General features: G+C 42.1%; 1 protein-coding gene and 1 pseudogene across 1 annotated transcript; both read right to left on the bottom strand.

The window, feature by feature from the left end:
* Positions 1 to 461: 461 nt before the first annotated feature.
* Positions 462 to 8,871, bottom strand: ndufb7 (NADH:ubiquinone oxidoreductase subunit B7). The gene is made up of 3 exons (XM_068322088.1): positions 8,627 to 8,871; positions 2,046 to 2,214; positions 462 to 621 (listed from the first exon to the last, which is right to left on the bottom strand). Exons 1-3 carry the CDS (start codon positions 8,736 to 8,738, stop codon positions 534 to 536), a joined length of 369 nt encoding a protein of 122 aa, XP_068178189.1. The 5' UTR covers positions 8,739 to 8,871; the 3' UTR covers positions 462 to 533.
* A 3,242-nt stretch (positions 8,872 to 12,113) lies between these two features.
* Positions 12,114 to 15,134, bottom strand: LOC137600609 (uncharacterized; annotated as a pseudogene).
* Positions 15,135 to 15,720: the final 586 nt, after the last annotated feature.

The following is a 15,720-nucleotide window of genomic DNA, read 5'->3' as shown; positions in this document are numbered from 1 at the left end:
CGGAAGAACGATAGGTCCTTGTCTTTGTTTTTTCCTGATGTTCTGTTGACACAACCGTTCCCCTCGCAGGTAACCATTATATTTATAGAGTTAACCGTGTCGTGGATTGCATTGTCTTCTATGGCTATCAAGCTAAGTTGGTCGCTAATGATGTATGACGCCCATGTAACCACTGAATACGGAAGCTGCTGCGGGGCAGATTTTAAGCTTTTCTGACCAAAGGAATGATGCTACATAGATAACATTTATTTTTTCTTCTATTTTTAATAATGTTGAATAACATACTGTATGTACAGGTATGTCACTTAAAATTAACTTTACTGTCCCTTTAATGTGTGTTAAATTAAAATGATGTCACTTGTATACCTGGCATTATCTAAACCAATTCTAGCCATCCGATAATGACTCAATATAATAATGACAATGTTTATTACAATTATATTTCAGCATACGGCTCAGGGTTGTAGAGATTAAACAATATTGTTTATTCTTAACAACAGCAATATGCAGAGAAGTGTTGGAGAATGTACTGTTCAGGCAGCTTCACCCTGAGCCTGGATTCTCTTCTTTCTTTTTTGGAGCCTCCTTTCTCTCTCATATTCCTTCAAACGCATCACATAGCTGGAGACAGAATAACACATTGGACATTGTTCATTTCAATTAGGATTAGGACATTTTGAAAGCAATTACATATATCCATTTTAATTCAATATTTGTGATATAGTACAATTGCTATATATAGTCTTTATTATCTTTTCAAGTCAGTTCATTCACAGTTGAAATGCCTACGATTCTTTAAACAATGTAAATCATAGCCTACCTAAGCCTAACTCCATCTGTTGAGGAACAACATGCAAAAAGATGACAAACTCCTAGAATCGCTAGAGTTTGGTCAATGATGGAAGCATATATTAAGATATTACTAATCTGCTTTTAATTAACTTAGTGCCTGCCAACACTTTGCAGAAAATGATGTCCTTCAGTGGACTGTCTCCGACGCTCTGGAGATGTATCTGTGTTTTCTTTCTGTTCCTGACCAATCGCAAGATGCTTTCGCTCAGAGCGATACTGTGCTATTCGTGGGTGAGCTCTGACATATGCACTTTGTTGTAACACAAACTGCCGCAACTTTGTCTTCCTGATTCTCCACCCTCTGTTGCATAACTGGATCAGTTGCCATTATGGAGAATTCCATGATTTTCATTGATAAGCTTCTCAAAACTGTCCCCCAGTCCTCTTTGTTGAAAAACTTAACTGACATCTATGGATGCCAAATTGACATTAATTCATCAGAGGGTGATGGTGAGCTGGTGCTTCATCTAATTGTCAATGTAAGAAGAAGAAGACTACTGGTACGTCAAATTGTTTTATGCTCTGTTGAAGACATATGATCATTTTCAATTTTTTTACTATTGTTTCAGACAGACAAGAATACATTTTATCAGTCAACACTAATTAACTCACTGGCTGCTACTGACATCTATAGATGTCAATTAGGTTTTTTCAATGGGTACGGCTGAGGGACAGTTTGGCAGAGCTTGTCAATGAAAATCAGGTTACTAATCATGGAATCTAGCGAAATGACGACTAATCCACTAACAGAAGAAAGGCTGGTAAATCAGAAGAAGATGGAGAAGTTGCGGCAGCTTACAATGCAACAAAGTTTGTGTAGGTCAGAGCCCACTGATAAGTGAACACAGTTTCGAGCGAAGCATCTTGTGATTGATCAAGAACAGAAAGGAAGCACCGATAAATGTCCGGTGCGTCAGAGAAAGTCCACTGAAGGAGATAGTTGCTACAAAGCGCTGGCAGCCAATGAGTTAATAACGGAACTTCAACCTATTTCAAGTTCACAAAAAATACTATCAAGTCAAGTTGGTTGTATTTGTGAATGACTTGTCGACTGGAAACTGCTGACTGGCAATTTACAAATTAATTTTCCCTCTCCACATTTAAAGTTTTATATACAATGAAACAATGAACAGTGAGAATGAATCAATAGAGTGGCTAAATGTCTCCACTTGTCTTCTATGGAAAACACTTACTCGAGGTGTTCACAGTAATCCCAGTTATGTCTCTCATGCTTGCAGGCCAGGAAGTTGGGCCAGTTGTCTCTCTTGCACTTCATGAATTTCAGGAGGTATTGGGCACAATAGTCTCTCTGCTCCAAAGGCAGCTGGGCCAAGTTCATCTGCTGCTGACTTGCTACCATCTCTGGCAAAAGAAAACAAACTTTCATAATATAGAACATACTAACCTACAGCTTCTGTAGATGTTGACTTCTCCCAGAGATTAGTTTACTGGACAACTTTTTTCAATCATGCATGGATTACCATAAAACTGGTTGGGAAACTTGGGTACAGTGGTATGAGAAAGTTTAGGCACCCCTGATAATTTTCCAGATTTTCCTTTATGGTTGTTCGGATCAACGATTTCAGTTAAATACAGTGGGTATGGAAAGTATTCAGACCCCTTTAAATTTCTCGCTCTTTGTTACATTGCAGCCATTTGCTAAAATCAAAAAAGTTCATTTTATTTCTCATTAATGTACACTCTGCACCTCATCTTGACAGAAAAAAACAGAAATGTAGAAATTTTCGCTAATTTATTAAAAAAGAAAAACTGAAATATCGCATGGTCATAAGTATTCAGACCCTTTGCTGTGACACTCATATTTAACTCACATGCTGTCCATTTCTTCTGGTCCTCCTTGAGATGGTTCTACTCCTTCATTGCAGTCCATCTGTGTTTAATTAAACTGTGTGGACTTGATTAGGAAAGGCACACACCTGTCTATATAAGACCTTACAGCTCACAATGCATGTCAAAGCAAATGAGAATCATGAGGTCGAAGGAACTGCCCAAAGAGCTCAGAGACAGAATTGTGGCAAGGCACAGATCAGGTCAAGGCTACAAAAGAATTGCTGCAGCACAGTGGCCTCCATAATCCTCAAATGGAAGAAGTTTGGGACGACCAGAACTCTTCCTAGACCTGGCCGTCCAACCAAACTGAGCAATCGTGGGAGAAGAGCCCTGGTGAGAGAGGTAAAGAAGAACCCAAAGATCACTGTGGCTGAGCTCCAGAGATGCAGTAGGGAGATGGGAGAAAGTTCCACAAAGTCAATTATCACTGCAGCCCTCCACCAGTCAGGGCTTTATGGCAGAGTGGCCAGACAGAAGCCTCTCCTCAGTGCAAGACACATGAAAGCCCACCTAGTGTTTGCCAAAAAACACCTGAAGGACTCCCAGACTATGATAAACAAGATTCTCTGGTCTGATGAGACAAAGATTGAACTTTTCGGCATTAATTCTAAGCGGTATGTTTGGAGAAAACCAGGCACTGCTCATCACCTGCCCAATACAATCCCAACAGTGAAACATGGTGGTGGCAGCATCATGTTATGGGGGTGTTTTTCAGCTGCAGGGACAGGACGACTGGTTGCAATTGAAGGAAAGATGAATGCAGCCAAGTACAGAGATTCCCTGGAAGAAAACCTCTTCCGGAGTGCTCAGGACCTCAGACTGGGCCGAAGGTTCACCTTCCAACAAGACAATGACCTGAAGCACACAGCTAAAATAACAAAGGAGTGGCTTCGGAACAACTCTGTGACCATTCCTGACTGGCCCAGCCAGAGCCCTGACCTAAACCCAATTGAGCATCTCTGGAGAGACCTGAAAATGAATGTCCACCAACATTCACCATCCAACCTGATGGAACTGGAGAGGATCTGCAAGGAAGAATGGCAGAGGATCCCCAAATCCAGGTGTGAAAACCTTGTTGCATCATTCCCAAGAAGACTCAAGGCTGTACTGGATCAAAAGGGTGCCTCTACTCAATAGTGAGCAAAGGGTCTGAATACTTATGACCATGCGATATTTCAGTTTTTCTTTTTTAATAAATTAGCGAAAATTTCTACATTTCTGTTTTTTTCTGTCAAGATGGGGTGCTGAGTGTACATTAACGAGAAATAAAATGAAGTTTTTTGATTTTAGCAAATGGCTGCAATGAAACAAAGAGTGAGAAATTTAAAGGGGTCTGAATACTTTCCGTACCCACTGTATATCATATAGCAGAAAGAGTAATATTTGAAAAGTGAACGTTAATAGGATTTACAGAAAGTGTGCAATAATTATTTAAACAAAAGTAGGCAGGTACATAAATTTGGGCACCCTTGTTGTTTTATTGATTCGAATAACTTTAGCACTAATTATTGGAACACAAAATTTGTTCAGTAAGCTCACTGACCCTTGACCTACATACAAAAGGGAAGTCAATGATGAGAAACGATATTTATGGTAGCCAATTGTAAGTTGTTGTCCTCTTTAAATTTTCTATGAAGAGTGGTAACAGGGAAGCCTCAAAACAACTGTCAAATGACCTAAAACAAAGATTGTTAAACATTATGGTTTAAGAGAAGGATGCAAAAAGCTATTTCAAATATTTCAGCTATCAGTTTCCACTGCAAGGAACGTATTAAGGAAATGGAAGACCACTGGCATAGTTCTAGTTTGGGCCCGAAGTGCAAGCCAAGAAAAAGGTCAGACAAAGCGGTGGAAGGTGAGAACAGTCAAAGTCTTCCCACAGACCAGCTCCAAAGACCTACAACATCATGTTACTGCAGGCAGTGTCACTGTGCATCGTTCAATTATTCAGCACACTTTGGGACGCTCTATGGATGAAGCTCTGTCTGTGTACAGAGTTGCTTCTTCTTCTCCTTTCGGATTTCCCCTTCATGGGTTGCCACAGCAAATCAGTTGCATCCATCTAATTGTCTTCTGCATCCTCTTCTCTCATACACCAACTACCTGCGCTTGAGGTACACTAAAGCACATTTGGACAAGCCAGCTTCACTTTGGAATGAGGTGCTCTGGACTGATTGAACTACAATTGAGTTATTTGGACATAACAAGGGGTGACAGATGAAGAAAACAGCGTTATAAAACAAACACTCACTACCCACAGTAAAATTTGGTGGTGGTGCCATCAAGCTGTGGGGCTGTGTGTACAGTGCAGGTACTGGCAATCTTGTTGAAATTGAAGGTTGCATGGATTCCAGTCCATATTGGCAAATTCTTGCAATGTTTACAAATCAGAGACAAAGCTACACCATGCCTGGATACGTCAACAGGACAGCGACCCTAAACACTGTTCAAATTCTAATAAGGCATTCATGCAAAAGAACAATGTAGCCGCAAGAGGGCACAAGCCAGTGTCTTATTGTGCCAGTCCCGAGCCCGGATAAATACAGAGGGTTGCGTCAGGAAGGGCATCCGGCGTAAAACTTTTGCCAAATCAAAGATGCTAATCAAACCTATGACTTCCATACCGGATCGGTCGAGGCCCGGGTTAACAACGACCGCCATCGGCGCTGTTGACCTACAGGGCGCCGGGGGAAATTGGATTACTTTTGGTCGAAGAAGGAGAGGAGGAAAGTGCGTTTGCACGAAGAAAGAGAAAAGGAGAGCCAAGAGTTTAGGACTAAGAGTAGGGACATTGAATGTTGGAACTATGACAGGAAAAGGTAGAGAGTTGGTTGACATGATGCAGAGGAGGAAGGCAGACACACTGTGTGTCCAGGAGACCAGGTGGAAAGGTAGCAAGGTTAGAAGTTTAGGAGCAGGGTTCAAGATGCTCTATCATGGTGTAGATGGGAAGAGAAATGGAGTAGGAGTTATCTTGAAGGAGGAGTTTGTTAGGAATGTCCTGGAGGTAAAAAGAGTGTCGGACGGAGTGATGAGTCTGAAGCTAGAAATAGAAGGTGTGATGTTCAATGTTGTTAGTGGATATGCTCCACAGGTAGGATGTGAGCTGGAGGAGAGGGGGAAATTCTAGTTGGACTTTGATGAAGTGATGCAGAGTATGCCTAGAAGTGAGAGAGTTGTCATTGGTGCAGATTTCAATGGACATGTTGGTGCAGGAAACAGAGGTGATGAGGAAGTGATGGGCAGGTTTGGTATCCAGGAGAGGAACGCAGAAGGACAGATGGTAGTTGACTTTGCAAAAAGGATGGACATGGCTGTAGTGAATACTTTCTTCCATGTTAGAGGTTCTGGAGATAAAGTCAGAGAGGCCAGACGGAGATGGTTTGGACATGTCCAGAGGAGAGATAGTGAATATATTGGTAGAAGGATGCCGAGTTTTGAACTGCCAGGTAGGAGGCCTAGAGGAAGACCAAAGAGGAGGTTTATGGATGTAATGAGGGAGGACATGAAGGTAGTTGGTGTGAGAGAAGAGGATGTAAAGGACAGGGCTAGATGTCGGCAATTGATTCGCTGTGGCGACCCCTGAAGGGAAAAGCCGAAAGGAAAAGAAGAAGATTCATGCAAATGAACAAGCACAACGTTCTGGAATAGCCATCTTACTCCCTGACCTGAATGTTGTCAAAAACGTGTGGTGTGATTAAAAGCGGGCTGACCATGCTGGTAACCATCAAGTCAACTGAACTGGAGAAGTGTTGTGAAGACAAAAATACCTTCAACTAAAATCCAGACCCTCATTGGAAACTATAGAAAGAATTTAGAGGCTGCTATTTCTGCAAAAACAGGCTCTACTAAATATTGATGTAATTTTTGCATTTGGATGCCCAAATTTATGAACCTGTAGGAGATTCGAGTATCAGCCGATACTGTGTTTTTACATTACGTAAGTGGACATGGGGACCGGCTACAGTGTAAGACACAAACTGGACTTGTGTTCGGACCTTTTACTAAAAGGACATTTTTATAACCGGACCTCCGTGACTTTCAATTGAATACCTCTGATCTATATGATATATTTAACTGGAATTGTTGATCCAAACAACCAGTGATTTATAAAGGAAAATCTGGAAAACTATCAGGTTTGCCAAAACTTCTTCATACCACTGTATGTGCCATATGGGGGAATAAAACAATGACTTCTGCAGGTTATCTCGATTCGCAGAGTATAATACTATAATATGAAAAAAAACATCACAGTTAGGTTATTGGTTATCTAAATATTCATTTAATTAAAAAAAAAAAGATTGATTTGAGTTTGGTTTTTTTATAGCATATGTAAATATGACTGGCTTTACAAAATGACTTAAATGTCTTTCCATGCCACATCAACAAAAGCATCAGTTCTTTGAAGTAGGGTCCATTTACACTGACATTATTTAATTTGCAAGTAAAAGACATTTTCCTAAAATTGCATACACATTAATGGTATATACTACTTTGTTTTGTGTCTAAGTAAGACATATCAGTTGGTGAATTCATCTAAAATACAATCTTTCTTTTCATTTTGAATACGCAGATTCCTTTGGTTGTGGTGGGAAATGGGCTATATCTACATATGGCAAGATATTTTTTTAAAAAAAGCACCAACACACAAAAGCATTTTTGTCTGTGTGGCTTCTCAGACATCAAAGTTTTAGTCAGGGAACACTGAGGGGTTTGAGAGCAGACTTTACTAAGCCTGTCTGTGTAGGTTCTCAGTCAGTCAGGTCGAGGTAAGTCAAGAAGAGAAAAAAAAGAATTAATAATTTGCTTGACATCGGTTGAAGATGCTTCAACACTCATTCAAGAGGCTTTTTCAGACCTAAAGATGCCATTTTTGTCAAACTGGAGAAACCATCTTTAAACAGAAGAGGAGGATTACGACATCACCTAACAGCCACCTCAATCACCAGAAAACACAACAGCCCTTCAAATCAGAGTGCAGCTCACCATAACAGCTCACATGAGGATATGTGGGATAGCGATTCTTAACAAGACTTATCTCTGTGGTTTTGGTCTTTTTCTGTTCCAACAGGAGTATTAGTACCTGGACTCTCTACCAGTCAGAAATGAAGAAGCCTCTTGGATGAGAAGTGAACAGTCTTAAACCAACTTTATGCAAGTTCAGTTTATTCTTTCCTGCTCTTCTTGACACCATTTTTGTTTATACTCCCAAATGTCAGTTCTCTCATTTTAAAACTTTAACATTAGATAAATTTGTCAAATAATATCAAATATCCCACGGTCTAGATAACAAGTTTTACTATTTTTATTTCTTCAGAAAAGGCAACAAATCACCAGACATGCATCTCATATAGATAAAATCCTATTTTACCACAAATTAAACTTTACATACCAGAGGTTTTCGATACAATATACGTTTGACGACATAATTCAATTTGGAACTGCCAGTTAACCTGAACCTCATGTTTTTGTTTTTGGAAGCCAGAGAACCCGGATAGAACCGACGCAGACACGGGGAGAAAATGCCAACATGGTTGTCTGTCTTTGTGTGGCTCCGCGACACGCTGGCGTTGCGCCCGGAGTTAGCCCCGCCTCACGTCCAGCTGGGATAGGCTCCAGCTCCCCGAGACCCACTACGGCGGATAAAGCGGTTCAGAAGATGAATGAATGACATAATTCAAATGAGGACCTAAACGTAGCTGTACGGAGATCGCCCCGGCTTGGTAACCCCGGACTCAGGGTTACCAAATCCATACGCATCACTTAGCCATAACTATAACAAGTATCACTCCGGTTACTGTAACGCTACATAGACTAATTAACTAGCACAAGAACACTTTCATAACCAACTGAATGAACTTCACAACTAAATATGCCAACACATTTTGGTACAACTGAGTTTTTTCAGCAGGTACTAACAGACCTCTCTCTTTCCGATCTTCAAAGCCAAACAGGGGGTCGAACTCAAATTTCCTCGCAGGGTCTGGCTCGGTATCGGTCTCGGTGATATACCGTCGAACTAGATGATTTCCCATCTCATCGATGATTTATGTACTGTTAACTACAGGTATTCTGTTATGTTGTCTTCTGCTCCGCGTCAATCTGTTATTTCGACGTCTGTGATTCGGTGACCTCCATAAACTGCTGCTACTTCCGCCACTCACCGGAAATGAATGGCAGGGCAGTCCCTCACAAAAAGACTTCCCTCGGTAAGTCTTTTTCGGGAAACAACAGCTCGGGAAACAACGGTTCCTGCTGCCACGGAGCGAGTGTTCTTTCCAGCGACTTAGTGTTTATTATCGTGGGCATAATACATGTACCCTTCGATTTCTAAATAGAAATCATACATAAGTTCCATTTCAGTTCAATAGTGTATTGTTTTTGACGGTTCACTTCGCCACTGGGTACTTTTTGATTATAACGAATAAACGAAGGAAAAAAACCCCAGCAGACAATATTACATTGTGGCGTATTGATATTGAAGACCTAAGCACGTGCTTATAAAGTGTATAAATACACTTTACACTTCCCTAAGTTTAAAGTTTACTTAGGGAAGTATCAGTTTTTATTTCTACTAAGGAATTAATGCTTTCACCTGTGGTTTGTCACAGCTAGTGTGGTGGAAAGTGTTTAATACAATAAAATAATACAATAAAATAATATAATAAAATAATATCATTTCATTGAACCAAAAATCTAGATTGTTGTGTGTGTCTCAAATCTTTCAGCACTTGGGAGAAACGGCCCAAGGAAGTCTCGAGGTCATGAAAGATTCTGCAAGAATCTAATCTGTTTTTGGAAATGCTTGCATAATTGTCAGTATCTTTTAAATAATGTTGTCTGCAATAAATGTCTGTGTGACTGATTAGGTTATGTCATCAGCCATGTAAAACTGTCGACTAGATGTCTCTGCTAACTTCTTAAGGTCATGATGTGCCTACTGAAACTGAGAGAAAGATTAGTGGAGAGCAGAGGGGCAGCAGTTAAACAACTGATTCGCACCTCCCGTAGTCATGCCTTTAGAGTATAAAAAGAGATGTGATCCATTTCCTAGTTTGTACTTGAAGTTTTCCTGTACCCAGAATATTCTGCAACAACACCTCAAATAGACCATTCATCATCTCCAGAGCTCTCATCATGATTTTGTATTTGTATTTGTTGAAATTGTCTGTTTGTTGAACCTGTCTATCTGCCAATTTGGGGGCGGCAGTGGCTCAGTGGTAAAGCAGGCGGTAGAGCGGGTCGTCCTATGATTTCAAGATCGGCGGTTCAATTCCTGCTCCCGCCCAAAAAATACCCGGAGGTGAGCTGACAGTGGGAGGTGTCAGGTGTCAGATCTAGTTCAACACAAGATTTTAACTAAGCATAGGTGGTCTTCCCTGCTTGGAATTTGTGCCTGGTGAACCTCCGACTGTGCCATTGAAAAGACTGCAGGGTCGTCAGCCGGGGGTCCACCTTTCACTGATGTTTCACTCCATTAACCCCTGGAACATCTCTGGGTGGTGGAGCAGCGACAGGCACGTCTCCCTGCCGCTTGTTGCAGTCTGTTGAAGGATCTGTATTCTACCCACACTCTGGTCCCAGTGTTATAGTTTTGTATGTGGAATGAGTCCCAGGCGACTGTGCATGGCAGGGACATCCATCTCCCTGAGTCAAGCATGGGTGTTAAGTGACGCTCTTATTTTGGGGACTTCCTATTGTGCCCGGAAGTGGTTTTATTTGAATGTAGTACTCTTGCTCGATTGAGTATGACATGTGTAATTTATGTACGAGTGTTCAGGTGAGCGTGGCAGGCTCCAGTCTAATAAAAATAAGATAAACTTGACGTTCCGCTTGTCGTTCGTTACGCCAATTCCGTATGAGCATTTCTGATATGGTAACAATGGGCCTGACCGCATACCATAATGTATCTCCTAGTAGCCGTCTTTTCCCCATGTCCTGTCATTCCTTATGAGCCATAGCCTGAAGCTCCCTTCCTCAACCTCCTCCGCTAGATCACGAAGAGCCCGCATCCTGTTGGATCCTGTGACTCCTAGAGTATTCAGTAGCCGCTGACCTCCACTGGGAAGGTGAATGGTCTCCACCCAGCTTGTGAGCATGTTGCTGCCAGTTTAACATACTTGTCCTTATTACGCTCATACTTGGCCTCCTTGTGTTCCTCCCATGGGACTGACAGCTATACCATGATGACAACTTTGGCAGATGCTGACCACAGCACGGATTAAAAACGACCGCCATCGGTGCTGTTCACCTATACAAGAGATTTATGGATGTAGTGAAAGAGGACATGAAGGTAGTTGGTGTGAGAGAAGAGGATGCAGAGGACAGGGTTAGATGGAGGCAACTGATTCGCGGTAGCGACCCCTGATCGGAAAAGCCGAAAGGAGAAGAAGACAGAAAATTTAGCAGTTTCCATTTTTCTTTGTTTTTATTTTGTAGCCATTTTTTTGTAACACTTGCAGTAAAAACTACATCTAACAGACTAAAAACCAGTTAAAAGGTTGAAGAACTCAGTGGTCTCCAGCACTCTGTAAAAATATGAAACAGTTTCCCTGAGGTCACAAAAGGGACAAAATCAGTATATAAAATAAAATTTATTTATTTTTATTTTTTTGTTAAAAACAGCAGGATTAAGAACAGAAGTAAAAGCATTAGAGACAATAGTACCGTGTAAAATCCTCCACTAGAGGTCGTCAGTCCATTTTTTTAAGGGGACGTTTATACAGGACCTTCCACTGTGGATTGGGTCTAGTTCCCCTCAGCCAGTCTCTTTGTCCACGCAGTAGGAAGTCTGTTGCTCAGTCCATTTTTGTTGATTGTTTACACACAGTTGTTATGTAATGTCTTTTCTTCAGTATTGTGTAAAATCAGTTTTCCTGAGTTGGTGCCGGTGAGCAGGGGGCCGGTCATATCTCCCAGCCCTGGGCTCAGGCTGATCTCAGGAAAGGGGTCTGCTGGGTCTGGTTTGATTTTATCTGTCCATAGTCTATAAGTAGTCTCTTTTCATCACACAGTCTCCCTCTCCTGAGCTCCAGGATCTTCTGTGCCACCTATTAGAGAGCACAGAGTCTTGGCATTGCATAGCTTTGGTCCCACTGCATCCACCAACTGCTGCAGTCACAGGGTTCTGGATTTGTACAGTATTGCTGTCAGGCTTGGTGTGGCAATGCAGCTGATGTCTAGCCTGGCTCCAAGGACAAGTGGCTCCTTTAATAGCCAGTGCAGAGCGTTTTAATGTCCTGTGGGTTTTCTTTTTTGGGCAGGAGTGTTAGGACAGCCCCGCGACAGGACACTGGCATGGACCCAGAACCCAGACATTCATGAAAGACATCTAAAAGGTCTATAGCAAAGATGTCGGAGAAGGCTTTGTAGAGTTCAACTGTGAAGCCGTCAATGACAGGAGCCCTCTGTCACTGCATGCTTTGCAGAGCAGCCTGCAGCTCCTGCATGTGTAGTGGTTCTTTGGGCTGGGAGTTGATGTCCTCAGACAACTGAAGTAGTCCATTGTAGAACTCCTCTAACAGCATGTTCTCTTCTTCATACTCCAAGGAGTAAAGAGAGTAAAACTCCACTGCCCGCCTTTGAATCCTGCTGGGTTTACTCAGTTCCTGTCCCATGTCAGATAACAATGTGTGGATTACCTTCTTCTGTCCATTTTTTTCCCCAGGCCAAAGAATAAGTTAGAGGGAGAATCTATCTCACTGATGTTTAGGAATTGGAACCTGACCAGTGCACCTTGTACCTTTTTAGCAGATCTGGTAGCACTATTTCTTTAAGAGGATTTCAATATATCCTCAGTCTGGACACTCTGGCAATGGTGGCAGAGAAGAGAACTTTGGACAAACTGCTGGACATCATGGACAATGTCAGCCACCCTCTGCACACCGTAGCAAACAACCAGAGAAGCCTGAGCAGCCAGAGGCTGCGCTTCCCAAGATGCAGGACAAACAGACTTAAGAACTCATTCATCCCCTGAGCCATTAAACTGCTCAACTCTTCTCTGGGGGAGATGAAGAAGAAGAAAGTCGACACGGTAGCTGAGAGATGACATATACAGCAAAAACAATGCAAACGCTATAGAAATTTCACTCTGCCCATGCTTAACTAAGCCTGTTTATTTTCTTATTTCTATGCCTATTTATGATTTTATATTTGTATATTCTTGATTGGTTGTTTATTAATCTTTCTATTTGGTGTTGTACTACGTTCTATGTGCTGTTGCTTTACTGTTTGGTTTTTCTGTGTTTTGTGTACTCAATGTGCTGAGTGTAGTGCGACGGAGATCAGTTTCCCTGGTGGAACCTCCTTAAGGGATAAATAAAGTTACTCTCTGTACTTTAGTCTCCTGTGGACTTCCACTATATCAGACTCCAGGTCTTTCAGAGATCTGGTGTTGCCTCGTGTAATGTTTAGGATGTGCTGTTGACAGAGTAATTTCACTCCAGTCTTACTATTGTCCCACCACTGCCTAAGACTGCTAAAATTGCCCTTCCTCTGTCTCAAAACATTCCAGAAATAAACAAGAGCCTCCCTGAACCTGTTATCTAATGTTAAAACGGAATAAAATACCAATATGAACTTTTAGGTAAAACAGGGAAATGATCTCTAAAACCAGTAGGTAGGATTTTTCACATTTTAAATACATTAAAAGGATGCTTAAAACAGCAAAAACGATCAAATCTAGCTGAGGAGATATTTCCCCTTTCTGATGTAGGACCAGATGTACTATCTGCTGTCTGCATGCATCCTCCTTCACACGTCCACCATTCCATGAGAGTGGACCAGCTGCATCAAAGCATGTTCGGATGCTGGATGTGGCTCTGTATGGTTACGATCTATAAATGCATTTTTAAGTACAATCAAAATCCCCTCCATGAATAAAAAATCCTCAGAGGAACAGCCATGTAACGCCTCACTGATTTTTAAAAAAACAACTTTCTGTCTGCACTGTCTGTTGGAGCGTACACATTAATAAAATTACAGTAGTAGTGACATCCTCAAAACGGGCTCTAGTTAAAAGCAACCTCCCCTTAACAGAATGCTTGACCTCCAGTTTTTGAGCGATCCTCTTATTTTCTCAAGCTTGGAGATGAGAGTGGTGATTGTAGGGAGAAGCCATCCCAGGTGAATGTTTGATTCTCCCTGCAGTATATCCAGTGACTTCGCGAGTGGAGCCATGGTGGTGACATATTCACCCAAAAAGGCCATTTCAGCTGGACTGTACCTGTCAGACAGAAAGACACAGATAGACACAGTGCTTATTAGGTACTATGGAGAAAACTGGGCCCCATTTTCTCACACATGCTTTACTAGGATTTTTCCTACAAGTTCAGCAAAGGGTATTTGTATTTGTGAGTGCAGGTAATGAAACAAACATTTCCTACTTACATTGGCAGATTGAATGCAGCACAGACAGCTCTCACAAGCACCTTCTCCTTGGTCTTTGATGATCCTCAGTATTCGCTCTACAGCCACGTAGAAGCTGTTCCATCTTGTGGCATTAGGTTGCACGAGCTGGAGTTTGCAGTGCTTTTCAACGACCTCTGCAGCAGCTGTTGACCTTGATGTCTTGTTCCACAGAGCCTGAGATTTGGCAAAGGTGGACCTTGAAAGTTCTTGTATTGCACGGTCTTGTTTGCCTCATGGACAGCCACTGAAGACACAAGATTTAACAGATGACAAGCACAATGATGGTGCTTTGGCAGCTCGTACTGGAGACCATCATTTTCAGCCAAAATAGCATCAACGTAAATGAAGTCCACCTCCTCCTCAGTCTCTGGGTCATCAGGTTCATCTTCTTCATTAGTGGTCTCCTCAGCAGTTGTCTCCTCAGCAGCAACATTGTTGTTTTCATCTTATCCAAATACACGGAACGCTTTGAGGCAGTTTGATCCATTATCAGTTGTGGTTCTTACAATTTTCTCGCGGATTTCATACTCTGAGTGTATGTCATTTAACACACCTGCCAGGACATCAAATGTGTGAGAGCCCTTCAACTGCCTGCATGCAAGAGCGACAGAATGCCTCTTAAAGCTATGTGGATCCAGCCAATGTGCTGTAATTCCAATAAAACTTCTCCTTCTAGCAGACTAGCAGTCCCTTTTTGTAGCTATGTACGAAGCGTTCCTCATTTCTTCCTTTATCTTTTCCTTCATCAGCCCTGTGGAATTGGCAAGCTTGCGCCGAACAGTGGTTCAAGACATAAGGGTACTCTTTGGCAAGGCTCTGAAAAGCTGGTAGCTCTACAAGAGAGAAGGGCTGGATACCTTGGACTATGAAGTTGAGTACTGCATTGTCAACAGATATTTGCTTGTTTTTTTCAAGGTTCATCTGTTTGAGATCCGTGGAAGATGTCCCAGGCTCTGATTTAGATTACCTCTTCAAGGATGCTGAAGTCAGTTGTGAGTATTCACTCAAGTGTGCTTTATGGGACCTCTGTGGGACTTCTAAAAGGCAAAAGTATACTTTATTTAAAATTGTAAACACAGATTAGCATCAAAAGGTGACTGCTTAAAAAGAAATACATTTAACATTGTCACTTTCATTCCAGGGCGGCGCAGTGGTTAGCGCTGTCGCCTCACAACACAGCGGACCCGGGTTCGAGTCCCGCTCTGTGCGGAGTTTGCATGCTCTCCCCGTGTCTGCGTGGGTTCTCCGGCTTCCTCCCACCTCCAAAAGCATGCACTTCAGGTTGATTGGCCGGTCCCAAATTGCCCGTAGGAGTGAGTGTGTGTGTGAGTGGTTGTATGTCTTTGTGTGTGGCTCCGCGGTGCACTGGCGTCATGCCCGGAGTGTCCCCCGCCTCACACCCTATGCCACTGGGATAGGCTCCAGCTCCCCGTGACCCACTGCGGCGGATGTAGTGGTGGTTATATGAAAATGACTGACTGACTTTCATTCCACCAGGAGTGTTTCACCCACAAAATGAATTTTTATCTATTGATTACTCATGCCAAGGAGACTTGAGTTTGAATTTTCACATTCCTAAAAAAATAATTTTAATAAATGTACCCCTAT

Source organism: Antennarius striatus, chromosome 8 (assembly GCF_040054535.1).
Source record: "Antennarius striatus isolate MH-2024 chromosome 8, ASM4005453v1, whole genome shotgun sequence".
NCBI lineage: Eukaryota > Metazoa > Chordata > Actinopteri > Lophiiformes > Antennariidae > Antennarius > Antennarius striatus.
Note: the sequence above shows the minus strand (reverse complement) of the source record. Positions and strands in the feature narration are given on the sequence as shown.